We start from the raw sequence: 22,057 nt of genomic DNA, 5'->3' as shown, positions 1-22,057 counted from the left end.
CAGACCAGACGTCAAAAGATTTCAGTCTATTATTATTATTATTATTATAATAAATAGAAACATACAGATGACCAACACTTATACAGTATTCACAACACAGGTGTAGACCCAAAAGTGAATCCAACATCACTGAAACAAAACTGCATAAAATGGAGTCAGAGCAAGAATTAAGTATTGAATATTCATTTTCATAGTCTACTCACTATTCTATTCAGGTGCAAGCGTATTCAAATCAACCCCCCCCCCCCAAAAGAAAAGTGTTGATAAGGTCATACAGGCATAATTACAGCATATTTTAAAACACTCAAACATATACAGTACACAGATATACTGTAATACACTTTCAACCATTTTCATCACGAAACAAAAAGAGAGGAGTTGTAATGGACATGTTGTGGGTGAGGAATATGACTATTGAAAGTAGTATTTCCACATTTGTAAAATTTATTTAGTTATTAATGGTAGCATTTAATGTACTTTATGGACAGGCTGGTATAGATCCATTTTGTGGGTTAAGGGTAGTGTAGTTTACGGTCAGGCTGGGTGGGCGGGGTAATGTAGTTTATGGACAAGCTGGGTGAGTGAGATGTGTGGTGTGCTTGGCCTGACTCTTGCTATCGATCAGCAGCAGTTGGTTATTCTTGTGGTGAGAGATGATCTCCTGGAGACTACAGAAAAACTGAGAGGGAGGGATGGAGTAGCGAGAGAGAGAGAGAGAAAGGGAGAGTTACTACAGTAGTTATTGCAGAGGTTACAGAATAATACTAAGTTGCATTCCTTAGTCTCTTTTCCACACAGCCTCTGTTCCTCCCACATCCTCCCTCTATCATCTCTCTCACCTGACCCCTTCATTATTTTTTCAAATCCTCCTTTCCTCCTACAGCCTCTGTCTTTCCCCTCTCCTTATCTCTCTTCTCCTCATCCCAACATCCCCTTTTACACCTCCCCCTGCCTCATCACCTCCTCGTTCTTCTTGCCCTCCTTTCCGAGGGCGTAGCCGCGCGTCTCCTCCAGAAAGCGGATGGGGATGTTATAGACCTTCTGTCTGTATAGGACAGCCAGTGTGTAGGGCTGACGGGCATTCTGGGCTGAACTGTGACGTATCAGGAATGCCCCGTCCTACAAGGGGGAGAGTGGTAGGAGAGGTGAGAGGGAGAAGATGGTGAGGGACGAGGGAATATACAGTGGATATCAGTATCAATACCCACATGACCTCTGAATCAGCACAGATTATTCAGACTCACTGATAGTGTGTGTGTCAGCTAAACCCAGAAGCCACACACACACACACACACACACACACACACACACACACACACGGAAGAATACCCTATTACCCTCTGCACTGCCCTGTGCCTTTCCTGTCAACCTGTGTCTGATATAACCTCCCTGCAAACCTGTGTGTCTGCAGTCAAATAAAAGGGGAGTTATGACTGATTACTCTCACATCATTGCTTGTCCATTTCAGCGTGAAATTAAACAGGTCGGCTGTGTTAGTGAAGACAAAGGACCAGAGACAGAAACACTCATATAGCCAGCAGCATTATAACACATAAAACACAGCAGTTACTGAGCAGCACAGAGAGAGGAGGGGAGAGAACAAAAGAGAAGCAGGTGGATGTATTTGACAGGCTAATGACAGCCTAATGCACTAATGATACCGGACTAACTATACTGAACAAAAACGCAACATGAAGCAATTTCAACATTTGAGTTACAGCTCATATAAGAAAATGTGTCAACTGAAATAAATTCAATAGGCCCTATCTATGGATTTCACATGACTGGGAATACAGATATGCATCTGTTGGTCACAGATACCTTGCTGCCGGTAGGGGCGTGGATCAGAAAATCAGTCAGTATCTGGTGTCACCAACATTTGCCTCATGCAGTGTGACATATCCTTCGCATAGAGTTGATCAGGCTGTTGATTGTGGCCTGTGGAATGTTGTCTCCTTCTTCAATGGTTGTGCAAAGTTGCAGGATATTGGCAGGAACTGGAACACGCTGTCACACACGTTGATCCAGAGCATCCCAAACATGCTCAGTGGGAGTATGCAGGCCATGGAAGAACTGGGACATTTTCAGCTTCCAGGAATTGTGTACAGATCCTTGCGACATAGGGCTGTGCATTATCATGCTGAAACATGTGGTGGAGGTGGATGAAGGGCATGACAATGGGCCTCAGGAGCTCATCACGGTATCTCCATGCATTCAAATTGTCATCAATAAAATGCAATTATGTTCATTGTCTGTAGCTTATGCCTGTCCATAACATAACCCCACCGCCACCATGGAGCGCTTTGTTATGCCCACAGGTACACCTGTGTAATGATCATGCTCTGTAATCAGCTTCTTGATATGCCACACCTGTCAGGTGGATGGATTATCTTGGCATAAGAGAAATGCTCACTAACAGGGATTTAAACAAATTTGTGCACAACATGAGAGAAATACGTTTTTTGTGCGTATGGAACATTTCTTTGATATTTTATTTAAGCTCATGAAACATGGGACCAACACTTTACATTTTGAGTTTATATTTTTGTTTAGTGTTTAACTAATCATATTGATTACCATGGTGTGCTTCAGAGCTGGAGATTCTACATCTACATGCATTGTTATTATGTTATTATTATGTTATTATTGTTATAACTTCAAGAAAGGAAAAGGAAAGGGGGATACCTAGTCAGTTGTACAACTGAATGCATTCAACTGAAATGTGTCTTCCGCATTTAACCCAAACCCAAGAACTGTATGTCTGTGTCCATGCTAATCTCCACAGTTTGTTATTGTTTCCCACCTTGTTGATCTGCAGTAAGAAGTCCTCGGCAGTCTTTCTATCGCAGTTTCCAGCAAACCACTCTTTCTCCTGTAACACACCACAGTTCTCTGACACCCTGCCCTATCTGTCATGATACTTTACCCAAGGGCAGCCCATACATCAGGTATATCACTACTTAACTAAGAATTGCAGCAACATTTGTATCACTTTAACACTGTATTACACAACTACAGTGCCATGCGAAAGTATTCGGTCCCCTTGAACTTTGCGACCTTTTGCCACATTTCAGGCTTCAAACAAAGATTTAAAACTATTTTTTTGTGAAGAATCAACAAGTGGGACACAATCATGAAGTGGAACGACATTTATTGGATATTTCAAACTTTTTTAACAAATCAAAAACTGAAAAATTGGGCGTGCAAAATTATTCAGCCCCTTTACTTTCAGTGCAGCAAACTCTCTCCAGAAGTTCAGTGAGGATCTCTGAATGATCCAATGTTGACCTAAATGACTAATGATGATAAATACAATCCACCTGTGTGTAATCAAGTCTCCGTATAAATGCACCTGCACTGTGATAGTCTCAGAGGTCCGTTAAAAGCGCAGAGAGCATCATGAAGAACAAGGAACACACCAGGCAGGTCCGAGATACTGTTGTGAAGAAGTTTAAAGCCGAATTTGGATACAAAAAGATTTCCCAAGCTTTAAACATCCCAAGGAGCACTGTGCAAGCGATAATATTGAAATGGAAGGAGTATCAGACCACTGCAAATCTACCAAGACCTGGCCGTCCCTCTAAACTTTCAGCTCATACAAGGAGAAGACTGATCAGAGATGCAGCCAAGAGGCCCATGATCACTCTGGATGAACTGCAGAGATCTACAGCTGAGGTGGGAGACTCTGTCCATAGGACAACAATCAGTCGTATATTGCACAAATCTGGCCATTATGGAAGAGTGGCAAGAAGAAAGCCATTTCTTAAAGATATTCATAAAAAGTGTTGTTTAAAGTTTGCCACAAGCCACCTGGGAGACACACCAAACATGTGGAAGAAGGTGCTCTGGTCAGATGAAACCAAAATTGAACTTTTTGGCAACAAAAAGCAACACAGCTCATCACCCTGACCACACCATCCCCACTGTCAAACATGGTGGTGGCAGCATCATGGTTTGGGCCTGCTTTTCTTCAGCAGGGACAGGGAAGATGGTTAAAATTGTTGGGAAGATGGATGGAGCCAAATACAGGACCATTCTGGAAGAAAACCTGATGGAGTCTGCAAAAGACCTGAGATTGGGACGGAGATTTGTCTTCCAACAAGACAATGATCCAAAACATAAAGCAAAATCTCCAATGGAATGGTTCAAAAATAAACATTTCCAGGTGTTAGAATGGCCAAGTCAAAGTCCAGACCTGAATCCAATCGAGAATCTGTGGAAAGAACTGAAAACTGCTGTTCACAAATGCTCTCCATCCAACCTCACTGAGCTCAAGCTGTTTTGCAAGGAGGAATGGGAAAACATTTCAGTCTCTCGATGTGCAAAACTGATAGACATACCCCAAGCGACTTACAGCTGTAATCGCAGCAAAAGGTGGCGCTACAAAGTATTAACTTAAGGGGGCTGAATAATTTTGCACGCCCAATTTTTCAGTTTTTGATTTGTTAAAAAAGTTTGAAATATCCAATAAATGTCGTTCCACTTCATGATTGTGTCCCACTTGTTGTGATTCTTCACAAAAAAATACAGTTTTATATCTTTATGTTTGAAGCCTGAAATGTGGCAAAAGGTCGCAAAGTTCAAGGGGGCCGAATACTTTCGCAAGGCACTGTATATGAGAGGTGCAGTATGAGATGGAATGACGCATACCTGCATGGTCGTCTTCATACCAGGGGGAGAAACTTTGACAGATAAAAATTAGTGTTGACCAATGTGTTGAGTGCTCTACAGTCTACTCATAATAAAGCAAGTTCACTAGTATACTGGATAGCACTACTGACAAAAACCACAGTGACCCTAGATTACCCAGGGGTTAAAACATGCTGTTATAATGAAAATGGCTTCCAGTTTACGTAAGTATAGAAAAACAAACAATATGCACCTCCAACTTGTTCATGTAAAAAAAGTAACCTAAAGGAATGAAGGGTGCCCACAACTCTGATAGGCATACCATAGTTGGAGCCGAGTGGTGAGAGAGGTGAGCCAGAAACCAGAGGGTTTCCAGTTCGAATCCCGGGTACGAAAATCTGGCGGGAAGTGAGTGTTGCTGGTATAAAATCCTAGATGCCATTGCCTGCCGTTGTGCCCCCCACAACAACAGCTCCCCAGGCACCCAGTGTGGCAGCCCCCCAAACCTCTCCAAAACTTGTATATGTATGTGTCGTTCACAGCAGTTTGGGTTAAAAGCGGAAGTCAAATTTCAGTTGGACTGTGTGTGCAATTGACTAATAAAGTGATCTTAATTTCAGAGTTCCGGGCATCCTTCCCATTTCTATCTTTCAGATGTGACCCAAAACTGGTCCCGTTTCCAGCAGGCTCTTACCTGCTGCAGTAGAGTGTACAATAGGAGGGGGAGGAGGGCTGCAACAAACACACCAAGTCCAACAATAGCCAACATTCTTACAATAATATGAGCAATATAGTCCCGTGGCTACATTATTTATACACAAGAACAGTAGGCCTTTATAATCCCAAGACATACATTATGAGATACACACACTTATCAAATATAATCTTTATAGACCACAAAGTTAACACTGTATGGATAACTGTAAACAGAATGGAAATCATTATCAGGCAATACTAAGTGGTATCTATGTGTGTTTGATTGTTGATGCTTGTACAAGATTGAATGTTCATAAAGCATGAACCTGCTAAACATGTTTAACACATAAAACATGCATGTTGTGTGTAGCATGGTCTCATCCAGTGTGTATATGCATGGTGCTGTGCTCCCAAGCCTCACCTTGGTTTGGGTTCCTTTAGAGATGCAGGGAGGGGGGGTTTGATGCCCAGGGTGGGTGGGGGCAGTTTGCCAGGGAACATGGAGCGCCTGATATCAGGGGGAGGAGCTGGGGGTGGGATGGTCACAGAAACAGAGCAGTTTCTGCATTTTCACTTAAAGATACACTCCAGGATCTTAAGCACAACAAATTGATAACATATAGTACAAATTGGATTCGTAACATAAAATACGAATTGCTAAAAAGGTAAACAAACTTGGACGTAACATATAAGAAATGGATGACATAGTACACAACAGACAGAGACCACTTTTGGCTCGTGAGCTCCACTCAAAACTATTGTGCATCTTTGATGCTTGCATTCCAAATGGCACCCACCCAGTTCCCTATGTAGGGCTCTGGTCAAAAGTAGTGCGTGTAGGTAATAGGCCATTTGAGATGCAGACATGATCTCTTTTCAATGCAGATGGAAGGTAGTGTGTCACGTACCTGTCTTTGCCTCATTCACCAATAGAGAACTCTGAAATGGAGCAAAAAGTTAAACTAATACAAACATATGTCCATAGATTAAGCCTATACTCCTGCACTAAAAAACATGTTCAGTGGAGAATGTGCGAAACAGGCCAGTGTTGTATTAAAACGTGTGAACCATGGAGAAACTTACAGACTTGGCTCTGGGCACTGGAGGTTTTCTACAGAGAGACAGGCAGAAAGGGTGGGACTGATATCGCATGTCAAACAACAGTACTCAAATACAATATGGCTTCTCTCAAGACATACAACGGTACTAGTAACTGGATGGTGCAAAGGCCAGTTTAACCCAATTAACCCAATTTTTTCATTTACATAACTATAAACAGAATGGAAGTGAGGATATAGACAGGGGTGAAAGTAAGGCGGTACGGTCCGGTACGACGTCCCGTCTAAATAAATAGTGGGGGTACGCCGTACTGGTAAAACGTGACCCTATCACAATTAATACAGCATGCCCATAGCATTCCCAAAAAACTATAGGCTACTACACCATTATTTAACATTACCGCATGTCAACCGCATGACAAATTAGTGAATTGACTGGAAACCGGGATGTATACGCTCCAAATTCCGTTGTGGTTTGAGAACACTTACATTTTGTCAAAGCAGAGACGAGTGCTGGAGATGTTCATGGACAAGGTGGAGATGAGTGGCCGAGACCAAGGCGCGCGTGGACAACAGTGGATGCATTAATTCAGGCTACATGTGTATGTGCTGTAAGCCTAATGCCAACTGCAGAATGTCATTACACTACATGTGGTGTAAAGTACTTAAGCAAAAATACTTGAAAGTACTACTTAAGTAGTTTTTTTGAGTATCTATACTTTACTATTTATATTTTTGACAACTCTTACTTTTACTTCACTACATTGCTAAACAAAATGATGTACTTTTACCTCCATACATTTTCCCTGACACCCAAAAGTACTCGTTACATTTTGAATGCTCAGCAGGACAGGAAAATGGTCTAATTCACACACTTATTAAGAGAACATCCCTGGTCATCCTTATTGCGTCTGATCTGGCGGAATCACCAAACACATGATTTGTTTGTAAATGATGTCTGAGTGTTGGAGCGTGCCCCTGGCTATCCATAAAAAAAAAAAAGAAAATGGTGGCATCTGGTTTGCTTAATAAGGAATTCTAAATTATTTATACTTTTGATACTTAAGTATATTTTAGTATTTACATTTACTTTTGATACTTAAGTATATTTAAAACAAAATACTTGGACTTTTACTGGATGACTCACTTTTACTTGTGTCATTTTCTATTAAGGTATCTTTACTTTTACTCAAGTATGACAATTGGGTACTTTTTCCACCACTGGTGTTTTATAACCGATGTCTCTTTCCATTAATTAAATTGCAGGTGCACAGTACACTTCAAATCAAATCAAATTTATTTGTCACATACACATGGTTAGCAGATGTTAATGCGAGTGTAGCGAAATGCTTGTGCTTCTAGTTCCGACAATGCAGTAATAACGAACAAGTGATCTAACTAACAATTCCAAAAAAAACTACTGTCTTATACACAGTGTAAGGGGATAAAGAATATGTACATAAAGATATATGAATGAGTGATGGTACAGAGCAGCATAGGCAAGATACAGTAGATGATATCGAGTACAGTATATACATATGAGATGAGTATGTAAACCAAGTGGCATAGTTAAAGTGGCTAGTGATACATGTATTACATAAGGATGCAGTCGATGATATAGAGTACAGTATCTACGTATGCATATGAGATGAATAATGTAGGGTAAGTAACATTATATAAGGTAGCATTGTTTAAAGTGGCTAGTGATATATTTACATCATTTCCCATCAATTCCCATGATTAAAGTGGCTGGAGTAGAGTCAGTGGCATTGACAGTGTGTTGGCAGTAGCCACTCAATGTTAGTGGTGGCTGTTTAACAGTCTGATGGCCTTGAGATAGAAGCTGTTTTTCAGTCTCTCGGTCCCAGCTTTGATGCACCTGTACTGACCTCGCCTTCTGGATGACAGCGGGGTGAACAGGCAGTGGCTCGGGTGGTTGATGTCCTTGATGATCTTTATGGCCTTCCTGTAGCATCGGGTGGTGTAGGTGTCCTGGAGGGCAGGTAGTTTGCCCCCGGTGATGCGTTGTGCAGACCTCACTACCCTCTGGAGAGCCTTACGGTTGAGGGCGGTGCAGTTGCCATACCAGGCGGTGATACAGCCCGCCAGGATGCTCTCGATTGTGCATCTGTAGAAGTTTGTGAGTGCTTTTGGTGACAAGCCGAATTTCTTCAGCCTCCTGAGGTTGAAGAGGCGCTGCTGCGCCTTCCTCACGATGCTGTCTGTGTGAGTGGACCAATTCAGTTTGTCTGTGATGTGTATGCCGAGGAACTTAAAACTTGCTACCCTCTCCACTACTGTTCCATCGATGTGGATGGGGGGGTGTTCCCTCTGCTGTTTCCTGAAGTCCACAATCATCTCCTTAGTTTTGTTGACGTTGAGTGTGAGGTTATTTTCCTGACACCACACTCCGAGGGCCCTCACCTCCTCCCTGTAGGCCGTCTCCTCGTTGTTGGTAATCAAGCCTACCACTGTTGTGTCGTCCGCAAACTTGATGATTGAGTTGGAGGCGTGCGTGGCCACGCAGTCGTGGGTGAACAGGGAGTACAGGAGAGGGCTCAGAACGCACCCTTGTGGGGCCCCAGTGTTGAGGATCAGCGGGGAGGAGATGTTGTTGCCTACCCTCACCACCTGGGGGCGGCCCGTCAGGAAGTCCAGTACCCAGTTGCACAGGGCGGGGTCGAGACCCAGCGTCTCGAGCTTGATGACGAGCTTGGAGGGTACTATGGTGTTGAATGCCGAGCTGTAGTCGATGAACAGCATTCTCACATAGGTATTCCTCTTGTCCAGATGGGTTAGGGCAGTGTGCAGTGTGGTTGAGATTGCATCGTCTGTGGACCTATTTGGGCGGTAAGCAAATTGGAGTGGGTCAAGGGTGTCAGGTAGGGTGGAGGTGATATGGTCCTTGACTAGTCTCTCAAAGCACTTCATGATGACGGATGCGAGTGCTACGGGGCGGTAGTCGTTTAGCTCAGTTACCTTAGCTTTCTTGGGAACAGGAACAATGGTGGCCCTCTTGAAGCATGTGGGAACAGCAGACTGGTATAGGGATTGGTTGAATATGTCCGTAAACACACCGGCCAGCTGGTCTGCGCATGCTCTGAGGGCGCGGCTGGGGATGCCGTCTGGGCCTGCAGCCTTGCGAGGGTTAACACGTTTAAATGTCTTACTCACTTCGGCTGCAGTGAAGGAGAGACCGCATGTTTTCGTTGCAGGCCGTGTCAGTGGCACTGTATTGTCCTCAAAGCGGGCAAAAAAGTTGTTTAGTCTGCCTGGGAGCAAGACATCCTGGTCCGTGACTGGGCTGGGTTTCTTCCTGTAGTCCGTGATTGACTGTAGACCCTGCCACATGCCTCTTGTGTCTGAGCCGTTGAATTGAGATTCTACTTTGTCTCTGTACTAGCGCTTAGCTTGTTTGATAGCCTTGCGGAGGGAATAGCTGCGCTGTTTGTATTCAGTCATGTTACCAGACACCTTGCCCTGATTAAAAGCAGTGGTTCGCGCCTTCAGTTCCACACGAATGCTGCCATCAATCCACGGTTTCTGGTTGGGGAATGTTTTAATCGTTGCTATGGGAACGACTTCTTCAACGCACGTTCTAATGAACTCGCACACCGAATCAGCGTATTCGTCAATGTTGTTGGCTGACGCAATACGAAACATCTCCCAGTCCACGTGATGGAAGCAGTCTTGGAGTGTGGAGTCAGCTTGGTCAGACCAGCGTTGGACAGACCTCAGCGTGGGAGCTTCTTGTTTTAGTTTCTGTCTGTAGGCAGGGATCAACAAAATGGAGTCGTGGTCAGCTTTTCCGAAAGGGGGGCGGGGCAGGGCCTTATATGCGTCGCGGAAGTTAGAGTAACAATGATCCAGGGTCTTTCCATCCCTGGTTGCGCAATCGATATGCTGATAAAATTTAGGGAGTCTTGTTTTCAGATTAGCCTTGTTAAAATCCCCAGCTACAATGAATGCAGCCTCCGGATAAATCGTTTCCAGTTTGCAGAGAGTTAAATAAAGTTCGTTCAGAGCCATCGATGTGTCTGCTTGGGGGGGGATATATACGGCTGTGATTATAATCGAAGAGAATTCTCTTGGTAGATAATGCGGTCTACATTTGATTGTGAGGAATTCTAAATCAGGTGAACAGAAGGATTTGAGTTCCTGTATGTTTCTTTCATCACACCATGTCACGTTGGCCATAAGGCATACGCCCCCGCCCCTCTTCTTACCAGAAAGATGTTCGTTTCTGTCCGCGCGATGCGTGGAGAAACCCGCTGGCTGCACCGCTTCGGATTGCGTCTCTCCAGTGAGCCACGTTTCCGTGAAACAGAGAACGTTACAGTCTCTGATGTCCCTCTGGAATGCTACCCTTGCTCGGATTTCATCAACCTTGTTGTCAAGAGACTGGACATTGGCAAGAAGAATGCTAGGGAGTGGTGCACGATGTGCCCGTCTCCGGAGTCTGACCAGAAGACCGCTTCGTTTCCCTCTTTTTCTGAGTCGTTTTTTTGGGTCGCTGCATGGGAACCATCCCGTGGCGCTGGTTGTAAGGCAGAACACAGGATCCGCATCGCGAAAAACATATTCTTGGTCGTACTGGTGGTGAGTTGACGCTGATCTTATATTCAGTAGTTCTTCTCGGCTGTATGTGATGAAACCTAAGATGACCTGGGGTACTAGTGTAAGAAATAACACGTAAAAAAACAAAAAACTGCATAGTTTCCTAGGAACGCGAAGCGAGGCGGCCATCTCTGTCGGTTTGGATGCTTAAATGATTTTCTGCGTGGAACGAATGTACGCGGGTACCCTACAGAAGCACCTTTGTTAAGTGATTGTTTGACAATCAGATGATTGTTTATACCACATTAAAAAGGCATAGACAGTGTGTCCATAAGGCTATGGGAAGCTTTCCCTAAACCAAACCAAAAAATATAGCCTAATTAGCTCACTCCTTATACAGAAAGAAATAAAATCCTTCAATAGGCTACTACACCAGAAAGCATGATTTGGCTACAGAGGATCATTTGCTTTAGAATTTTATTTTTTTAATCTGAGGCCTCCCAAGTGGTGCAGCGGTCTAAGACACTGCATAGCAGCGCTTGAGGCATCACTACAGACCCTGGTTCGATCCAAGGCTGTGTCACAGCCGGCCGTGACCGGGAGACCCATGAGGTGGAGCACAATTGGCCCAGCGTCATCCGGGTTAGGGAAGGGTTTGGCTGGCTGGGATTCCTTGTCCCATCGCGCTCTGACTTCGGTCACCAGCTAGATGGTGTTTCCTCCAACACATTGGTGTGGCTGGCTTCTGGGTTAAGGGAGCAGTAGGTCAAAAAGCAGTGCGGCTTGGCAGGGTTGTGTTTTGGGGACACATGGCTTTCGACCTTCACCTCTCCCAAGTCTGTAGGGGTGTTGCAGCGATGGGACAAGACTAACTACCAATTGGGGAGAAAAAGGGGTAAAAGTTCAATCGCATAGCCTACACTCAGAAAGGCCCGCAATTTGGGCAGCGGGCGCTGCAAATACCAAATAGATGATTGTTAAGTTGCGACTGTCAGTGAAAAGCAGAGATCCAGCCAGGCCAATGGCAATATTTAAAAAATACAATTGCAGAAAAACTGTTTGTCATCTCTATACAACAATAGCCATTTGCAATGAAAAGACTCAAATCTGTCTTTTCGTTATCAAAATTGTTAACTTAATTGAGTGAACAGTAAGTAGCCTATCTTATTGGCACCAGCAGAGAACATCGGCCATATCCCCTGTGAGTGTGCATATTGACTGTCTTTATCATTGGGTCAAGGTCACTTTTGTTTGTTTTTGGACAATAATTTCCTCCTCCAGGTTAGATGGACGTCATATTGTATGTGCGTCTCCCCTTTTCGTAGGCCGATTATATGGATCAGACAACATGGTTTTTATTGATTTGTTTGTCAGTGTCAGCAGAGTTGGCTACCGTCTAATTTTTGTAGTATAAAAATAAATGCGTGCGTGCTCTTGGGTGTCCCGTACCATTAAGAAATTACATTTATTTTAACTCCTGGATAAGATATACACTTATGTTACACCATGATGAGTTTGAGTATTTGTCATCTCATGTCTTGACAGGTGTACTCACATGGGTATGGGGGGAGGGGCGGCTGCTGTCTTGGGTGGGAGGGGCATCCTCATGGGCCCACGAGGAGCAGGGGGGCAAGCTGGAGATAGTGGAGAGACAATGGAGAGATAGTAGTATCTATTTTTTTCTCAAAATAAGACTTGTATAATATCTCATAAAATATAGTCTCTCTGAAGTTATAACCAATCAATCAACCAACCAATCAAACCAGTAGCTACAGGATTGTAATGTGATATGTGAATGTTTACATCTACGTTACAGCTTAGGTAGTGTTAAGCACCGGCAGCAATTTTTCAACTAACCTTTACATGACGATACTTCCATAGTTACCAGTGTCTTCTCCACTCTCATCGCTAGTTGTAGGTGAAATGTTTGAATTTAAAATTAAATTAAATACATGCTCCATGAGGTAATCTAACAATGTGTACGCATATTGTCTATTTCAGATGTTCTCTCATTGATCGAGACAGGTGTGTCATTCAAAGCGACGCTTGATTTCTGATTCGTGTTCATGATGTGCAGCATTTTTGGGTGGACACCAAACTGTCTCGATTACAATCACATTACAATCCTGCAATACACATACTAGTCAAAGAATACAATGGGTGGCCCTACGGGAGTAACTAACCCGCTGTGGGCTCTAGATACAGGTCATCACTGTCTTCCTGAAACAGAGACACAACACACATATTAAATCACCTCTCTCTGGCTGAATTAGAAACCACAGAATATACTGAGTGTACATTGTGACTGTGTTAAAAGGGTACAGCAGATGCAAAGGCTTAAGCTTTGGGGCTGGAGGTAGGGGGTTAGGGGTGAGGCTGTTTGTTAATGATGTGTTGGACTCACCTGTCCTTCATTAGGATCCAGGTAGACATCTGCAGAGAACAAAGAAAAGAGGCTGATGTAGAAACAGTTGCAGTATCACACATCCCTCTAGTGGTCATTTGATGTAATAGCACACTGATATCGGTCCAGGGTTCCAGGGTATTATTTTGGTCAAGTTCCAGCCTGAATACATTACAGACGGATGCCAGATATTACAACACCTGGATAGGAATTTAACATATCAGCTCCACATCATGTGCTATAGCCATCTGATGTTAAAATTAGAAGCCTCCTCCCTAAGTTTGTTTTATTCACTGCTTTAGCACACTCTGTGTGTTCGAGCCGTATCTGAATCCTGGCTTAGGAAGGCCACCAAAGATTCTGAAATCTCCATCCCAAACTACAACATTTTCAGACAAGATAGAACGGCCAAAGGGGGAGGTGTTGCAATCTACTGCAAAGATAGCCTGAAGAGTTCTGCCCTGCTATCCAGTTCTATAGCCAAACAATTTGAACTTCTACTTTTAAAAATCCACCTCTCTAAAAACAAGTCTCTCACCGTTGCCACCTGCTATAGACCACCCTCTGCCCCCAGCTGTGCTCTGGACACCATTTGTGAACTGATTGCCCCCCATCTATCTTCAGAGCTCGTGCTGCTAAGCGACCTAAACTGGAACATGCTTAACACCCCAGCCGTCCTACAATCTAAGCTTGATGCCCTCAATCTCAAACAAATTATCAATGAACCTACCAGGTACCACCACAAAGTGGTAAACACGGGCACCCTCATAGATATTATCCTAACCAACTTGCCCTCTAAATACACCTCTGCTGTTTTCAACCAAGATCTCAGTGATCACTGCCTCATTGCCTGCATCCGTAATGGGTCAGCGGTCAAACGACCCCCACTCATCACTGTCAAACGCTCCCTGAAACACTTCAGTGAGCAGGCCTTTCTAAGCGACCTGGCCGGGGTATCCTGGAAGGATATTGATCTCATCCTGTCAGTAGACGATGCCTGGTTATTTAAAAAAAAATGCCCCATTCAAGAAATTTAGAACCAGGAACAGATATAGCCCTTGGTTCTCGCCAGACCTGACTGCCCATAACCAACAAAAACATCCTATGGCGTTCTGCATTAGCATCAAACAGCCCCTGTGATATGCAACTTTTCAGGGAAGCTAGAAACCAATATACACAGGCAGTTAGAAAAGCCAAGGCTAGCTTTTTCAAGCTAGCTTTTTCTCCTTCTCCCAAATCCAGTCAGCTGATGTTCTGAAAGAGCTACAAAATATGGACCCCTACAAATCAGCCGGACTAGACAATCTGGACCCTTTCTTTCTAAAATTATCTGCCGAAATTGTTGCAATCCCTATTACTAGCCTGTTCAACCTCTCTTTCGTGTCGTATGAGATTCCCAAAGATTGGAAAGCAGCTGCGGTCATCCCCCTCTTCAAAGGGGGGGACACTCTTGACCCAAACTGCTACAGACCTATATCTATCCTACCCTGCCTTTCTAAGGTCTTCGAAAGCCAAGTCAACAAACAGATTACCGACCATTTCGAATCCCACCATACCTTCTCCACTATGCAATCTGGTTTCAGAGCTGGTCATGGGTGCACCTCAGCCACACTCAAGGTCCTAAACGATATCTTAACCGCCATCGATAAGAAACAATACTGTGCAACCGTATTCATTGACCTGGCCAAGGCTTTCAACTCTGTCAATCACCACATCCTCATCGGCAGATTCGATAGCCTTGGTTTCTCAAATGATTTACGTGCTTCTACACCTGCATTGCTTGCTGTTTGGGGTTTTAGGCTGGGTTTCTGTACAGCACTTTGAGATATCAGCTGATGTACGAAGGGCTATATAAATAAATTTGATTTGAATTTGATTTGATTGCCTCGCCTGGTTCACCAACTACTTCTCTGATAGAGTTCAGTGTGTCAAATCGGAGGGCCTGTTGTCCGGGCCTCTGGCAGTCTCTATGGGGGTGCCACAGGGTTCAATTCTTGGACCAACTCTCTTTTCTGTATACATCAATGATGTCGCTCTTGCTGCTGGTGAGTCTCTGATCCACCTCTACGCAGACGACACCATTCTGTATACTTCTGGCCCTTCTTTGGACACTGTGTTAACAACCCTCCAGACGAGCTTCAATGCCATACAACTCTCCTTCCGTGGCCTCCAATTGCTCTTAAATACAAGTAAAACTAAATGCATGCTCTTCAACCGATCGCTGCCCGCACCTGCCCGCCCGTCCAACATCACTACTGTGGACGGTTCTGACTTAGGTATTTGTAGTTGTCCACATATTCTAAGTGTCTGGTTAGACTGTAAACTCTCCTTCCAGACTCATATCAAACATCTCCAATACAAAGTTAAATCTAGAATTGGCTTCCTATTTCGCAACAAAGCATCCTTCACTCATGCTGCCAAACATACCCTTGTAAAACTGACCATCCTACCGATCCTCGACAATGTCATTTACAAAATAGCCTCCAATACCCTACTCAATAAATTGGATGCAGTCTATCAGTGCCATCCGTTTTGTCACCAAAGCCCCATAAACTACCCATCACTGCGACCTGTACGCTCTCGTTGGCTGGCTCTTGCTTCATACTCGTCGCCAAACCCACTGGCTCCAGGTCATCTACAAGACCCTGCTAGGTAAAGTCCCCTCTTATCTCAGCTCGCTGGTCACCATAGCAGCACCCACCTTTAGCACATGCTCCAGCAGGTATATCTCTCTGGTCACCCCAAAAACAAATTCTTCCTTTGGCCGCCTCGCCTTCCAGTTCTCTGCTGCCAATGACTGGAACAAACTACAAAAATCTCTGAAACTGGAAACACTTATCTCCCTCACTAGCTTTAAGCACCAGCTGTCAGAGCAGCTCACATATTACTGCACCTCTACATAGCCCACCTATAATTTAGCCCAAACAACTACCTCTTTCCCTACTGTATTTATTTTATTTCACCTCATTTGCTCACATTGTATGTAGACTTAATTTTCTACTGTATTATTGACTGTATGTTTGTTTTACTTCATGTGTAACTGTGTCGTTGTATCTGTCGAACTGCTTTGCTTTATCTTGGCCAGGTCGCAATTGTAAATGAGAATTTGTCCTCAACTTGCCTACCTGGTTAAATAAAGGTGAAATAAAAAATGTTTTTAAATAACTAACTGACTGCATAGTTGATAACGTGGCATGCAACCATTGGTAGATGAAATACAATGTATCTAGTCAGGTAGGAACTCGACTTGACTGTAGAGTTTACCTTCCTCTGCAGGTGGTGGGGGAGAGGCAAACTTCTTAGGAGTAGACCTCTTCCCTGGCTTCTCCTTCCTATCTACCTCAGGCGCTAGAGAGGGAGAGAGGGAATTCTCCTGTACAATAAATGCGTCAAGAATTATACTAACTGTACCACCTTTTCATGAATCAACATTCACATCTATGTATAGGGCACAATGTGTTCATATTCAAAATACACAATCAAATAGGATGTCCTGGACTAAGAGGGGAGGGTAGAGAGCAGAGGATAGGAGGATAGGGAGCAGAGGATAGGAGGATAGGGAGCAGAGGATAGGAGGATAGAGAGAGGGGAGGATAGGGAGAGGGGAGGATAGAAGGAGGATAAGAGTATAGAGAGAGGGGAGAATAGGAAGATATACGAGCGGAGGAAAGAGAGGGGGAAGTCTCACGTTTCTTGGTGTTGGGGTCAATGTAGAACTCCTCAGGTTGAGGCTGCTGTTTCTATAAAGGGGAAAGACGACATTAAATAAAACTAAAATAATGCACACAGAGAGGTAGGCACACAGGCTAAAGTGAAAGGTAGGTATGGGCAGTGATAGTCTGATAGTTTACCAATGCTTTGCCCATGGGCGCCATCATGGCTGGCCTTGGGGGTGCAGCTGCCTGCCTTTTGGGGAGAACAGGATTGGACCGCTCTGACGTCCTCTCTGTGGAACCCAAAAACAGCCAATCAGAGCGCTACGTCCTTTCCTACAAAGTAAAGAGCTATAGTCCCTCTGAAAATGTTTACACATAAATGCACACCTCAATATAATACATACAGGGACAAAACCTAAATTGGAGATCCACGCACCAAACAAAAGTTTTCAAGCAAATCTCCCATTGGCATGAATGCATGATTTACATGAAAGTCCGATTAGCGGATCTCAAATGGGAATGATATTCTACAGTGGTGGTTACCCAAATAGACATTCTCCTCCACATGTCTGGAAGGAACCTTCAATGCGGGTCTCTCACAGGGGGGCACCTCATATGTGTCCCCATCCTCTTCATCCTGTCATCCACACAGAAACACACCAAGATGACTACACAGGACCTCTTACAACCAAATATCCATTGGTGTATCAGTCGTGTGTGTGACATTTCGCCAGTCACTGTGGGAAAAGGCTATTTTAGGGTTAGGGTTCCAATTAGGGTTAGGTTTAGAAGTTATGGGTTAGGGAAAATAGAATTCTGCATGGGAATCAATTGTTTGATCCCCACAAGGATAGTAAAACAAAAGTGTGTGGGTGTGTGTTCTCCTACTTACAAACTCATCTTCTGGCCACCCACCATACCCCGCATTGTTCTCTGAAACAAAGAAATAGAGAGCGAGAGAAAGTAGAGACGGGAATGGAATAAGAGAGAGAGAAATGGAGGACAAGAGAAGTATAGTCATATGAGAGAGAGAGAGAGAGAGAGAGAGCAGAATAAGCACTTCACACTATAACTTCCATAAAGAGGAACCATATATTCCCAATAGCATAATGAGGGGGATTTCCTGAAGGCTCACCTATCATTTTGGGTGGAGTTGGAGGCCCACTGTGTCTGTAATGAAAAAGAGGAAAGAAAAATGTTGGTTACTTCTCTGCTGTATCATGGCAGTGGCTTATGGTTCTGCTCAGAGGAAGGCAGATAAGAATGAAGAACATAACTTTGATAGGCTACTTACAGGTTCTTTAATTTTCCAAAGAAACTCTGAAAATGAAAAGAAAACAGAAGGACTGTAAAATCTCTCACACACACAGGATCTAAACACTAACCTTTTCAAACCGTTTGTGTGACATTATACAATAAAGGGCACCCTCAGTTATACTGTGTGTCTAGGCCATCCCAGACATGTACATGTCCCTCTCTCGTCAGCCTCGCTATCACACCTATTACACAGGTTGCGTCAATGACTGCTTTAAGTACCGAAGGTCACTAAGCCAGGCAACAGCGGTTTAATCAAAAGCCAATAATTTAAAAGAAAACAACTTTGATGAAGACTGAAACTATCACAAACTACAACAGGGGAATATTGATCATTGAAATGTCCCAAAATCAAAAATAAACACTACCATTCAAAGGTTTGGGGTCATTTAGAAATGTCCTTGTTTTTGAAAAAGAAATTGACTTTTTTGTCCATTAAAATAATATAAAATTGATCAGAAATACAGTGTAGACATGGTTAATGTTGTAAATGACTATTGTAGCTGGAAACTACTGATTTTATGGAATATCTACATAGGCGCTATCAGCAGCCATCACCCCTGTGTTCCAATGGCATGTTGTGTTAGCTAATCCAAGTTTATCATTTTAAAATGCACTTTTCTTTCAAAAACAAGGACATTTCTAAGTGACACCAAACGTATGAACGGTTGTGTATAGTTGTTATACACTAGCCTTGCATGCAGAAATAAACTATTTACACAATTTAACAAATTATCTAGTGAAGCCACAACAATGTGTGTATCTGGGAGGGGAGGTTAAGGGAGGCTATATTGTGTAACACACTGAACCTATGATGAAACAGAGATAAAAACAGGTGACTAAAATCAGGAAGTGAATTTGGCTGTGTTTTCCCACAAGGCTGATTCTCAGCAGGGCTGGTCAGAGAGGAGAGGAAGGATTGATGTAAATTATCACAAAAATAGAGATATGGGGAGGGACAGGGGAGAATGAGACTGGGAGAATAAAGAAACGGCAAGAGAAGCACAGTTTGAGTTGATTCATCTGTTTAATATTTAGATTTCCTGTGTGTGGACATTGTTAATGAACAAAGCCAGCCCCCATAACATGGTATTTTCTGTTCTACAGTATCCTAATTCTTAAAAACAGTGTGTCATTGTCAATAAATCAATTTCAAGTAATCAATCAATGAACATTTGATAGACTTCAGGGATTCTTTGGCATTATGGTTAGCAAGGTGAAGGTCTGTGTATTCAGTGTACAGGAAGATATCATGACTGATATGTATGCCTCAGGTCGACAAAACCTTGAATATAATTTCCCCAATTATTACAGTCCTAGGCCCCATCTTTAACATATTTATGTCCTGCCACATTGTCTTAAATCATTAGCAAGTCACATTTTGTGTTGAACGAGTTAATTTAATCATGTGGGTTTTTTCTACCTTAGAAGTAGTTGGTTATTAGATCAAAAGTCACAGAAACATGTCGATGGCCAAATATAGAAAAGCACAGCAAGTAAGCTGAGGAATCCTTACTTTGTTATTGTTTGTGTCCAAGGAGTCGAAATCTGTCATTTCAGAATGCATGTTCCTTATCCAACCAACAGTATCTGTGGAAGCTCTTTCAAATAGCAACCTCTTTTCACACAGTCTGAAACACCCGCAGTCTAATATAAAAGCAGCCAACTTCTTTAAAAAGGTTTATAGCTCACCCCATATTCAAACTTTGTCAGACGTTTCCTACGTCATGTGTTCCAAAGTCAAACGGACTTTAACAAGACAACAAGACGACAAGACAACAATACACACAAGACCTCATATCAAGACAACAATACACACAAGACCTCATATCTTGTTGGGATCTTTACTGTCTGCATTAGGAGAGATATGTACGGTAGGTTTCAACCCCATAAAGATGCTGCCAATGTTTCCCATTCTTTAGGGATCGAGGTTGCAGATTTTAACAATATCTACAGTGAAATCTACAAAACAGAGAGTGTTGTGTCCCAAATAAAATGGCACCCTGTGCCCTGGTCAAAAGTTCACTACAAGTGCACTACAAAGGAAGGGAGCAGGCAATGTGTTCAATAATGAGCTCGGCTTGACTTTAGACCACATCTGAGGTATGAAAACCATACCTCAAAGCCAGGGTGAGTAGTCACCAAAAAGAAGGACATTGTTACGGACCCTGGGAAACCATAAGCCGCAGGAGGAAAAGGGAAATGACCTTGTGACTGTGAACCTTGTCTGATGCAAACAGGGACAGTGGCGTCTGGTCCTGTCAACACCTGGTTAAAGTGCAATGGTACAGCCATACATGTATTGGGTAACTCTTTCTTTGAGATTTCCTTTATCTATTTCACATCATGGCGCATTACTATTGTACAAGCATAACCATACGCTATTATGGATATCTTCCTAGTATGTTAACATAGCTACTACGACCACTTCCAAGAGGTCTGGACCTTTATGGCACAGGTCAGGTGATTGTGGCTCTCCATGTGCATTTGCTCACTTCCCTTCAATGATTTAAAAGAAAATGACTAATATTAGAAATATGGTGGAATCTCTCTAGCCCATGCACACCAATCCTAGGCTTTTAAATGTGTGGTAAGTAGCCCAGTGAACGAGCGTACACAAAGGAAATTAGACATTATTGGCAGTGGCACACACCAAGCCATGCTTCAATTTTCCTTTCAATCACTGCACGATCATGATTTAATAACAAATACATCATTAACACACACGGAAATAACAGCAATTGATGCACATGGACATGTTGCTATGGAAACCTTTAATTTAGGGTATTATTTTTTATGAAACATTCCTTTAGGCATTACACTGTGTTGGTGTTTATATTGGGAACTTGTGTAGACAGTGGTTGAACGCAATAACTGGGAACACTTATCAACAATAAAGCCACTGTACGAAAAGTTGAAAGTCCACACTGCCTTTATAAGTATGACGCATCATTATAACAATATTCACAGTCTTCCATACTGTAATGAAGGTAGCAGGTCTACTACTGTATTTCCAATAGCTTGCGAACAAGATCAGAAGATGTAACGTTATACACCAGCATTTCCTAAACTCGGTGCACGTTTTGGTTTTTGCCCTACCACTACACAGCTGACAGGTGCACGTTTTGTTTTTTACCCTAATATTACACAGCTGATTCGAATGATCAAAACTTGATGATGAGTTGATTATTTGAATCAGCTGTGTTACGCTAGGGCAAAAAACTAAATGTGCACCCCTTGGGGTCCCTAGGACCGAGTTTGAGAAACCCTGTTATAGGCAAATAGGCCTAGGAGCAACTTCCTTTTACCAACACGAAGTGAGAAGTCTCTATACGAATAGAAAAGTGTATATGCTCCATTGCCGTCTGATTCTTTTGAGAAGGTAAAAAAAATCAAACTGTACATTACCATTGTCATGATTCAGGTGTCTCTCTCTTCTCAAATCATGAGGAAATTAATTTGTTGCTGGCCTCACATGCAAATAGGCTATAGAGAAAGAGGGGGACAAGGGATACAGAAGTGAGTGTGAACAGGTAGGCCAGCAGACTAGTATTCTGCCAGCAGCACAAACGATGACGTCAAATTGGTATGGTAATGAAAAAACCTTCAAAATAAAAGGATGCTTTTCAAAACATTGCAATGTGGATAACTAATTCAAATTATATGGAATTTTAATCAGTTGCCACTTTCATTGTGCCAATAAGAAAATGCAATAAGTCATTTATGAAAACAAATACAAAATA

At 43.0% G+C, this 22,057-nt stretch overlaps 1 protein-coding gene across 1 annotated transcript; it reads right to left on the bottom strand.

Moving 5' to 3' along the window:
• Positions 1-16: 16 nt before the first annotated feature.
• Positions 17-21,820, bottom strand: LOC109896027 (B-cell linker protein). Its single transcript, XM_020490218.2, has 19 exons — positions 21,723-21,820; positions 18,295-18,320; positions 18,136-18,170; positions 17,893-17,933; positions 17,544-17,637; positions 17,196-17,290; positions 17,033-17,084; positions 16,609-16,692; positions 13,345-13,373; positions 13,124-13,160; positions 12,496-12,574; positions 6,409-6,436; positions 6,234-6,264; positions 5,747-5,852; positions 5,324-5,361; positions 4,651-4,682; positions 2,804-2,872; positions 961-1,119; positions 17-679 (listed from the first exon to the last, which is right to left on the bottom strand). The coding sequence occupies exons 1-19, from the start codon at positions 21,729-21,731 to the stop codon at positions 563-565; spliced, it is 1,161 nt and encodes a 386-aa protein (XP_020345807.1). The 5' UTR covers positions 21,732-21,820; the 3' UTR covers positions 17-562.
• Between the last annotated feature and the right edge of the window lie 237 nt (positions 21,821-22,057).

Source organism: Oncorhynchus kisutch, linkage group LG8, assembly GCF_002021735.2.
Source record: "Oncorhynchus kisutch isolate 150728-3 linkage group LG8, Okis_V2, whole genome shotgun sequence".
In the NCBI taxonomy this organism is placed as follows: Eukaryota; Metazoa; Chordata; class Actinopteri; order Salmoniformes; family Salmonidae; genus Oncorhynchus; species Oncorhynchus kisutch.
Note: the sequence above shows the minus strand (reverse complement) of the source record. Positions and strands in the feature narration are given on the sequence as shown.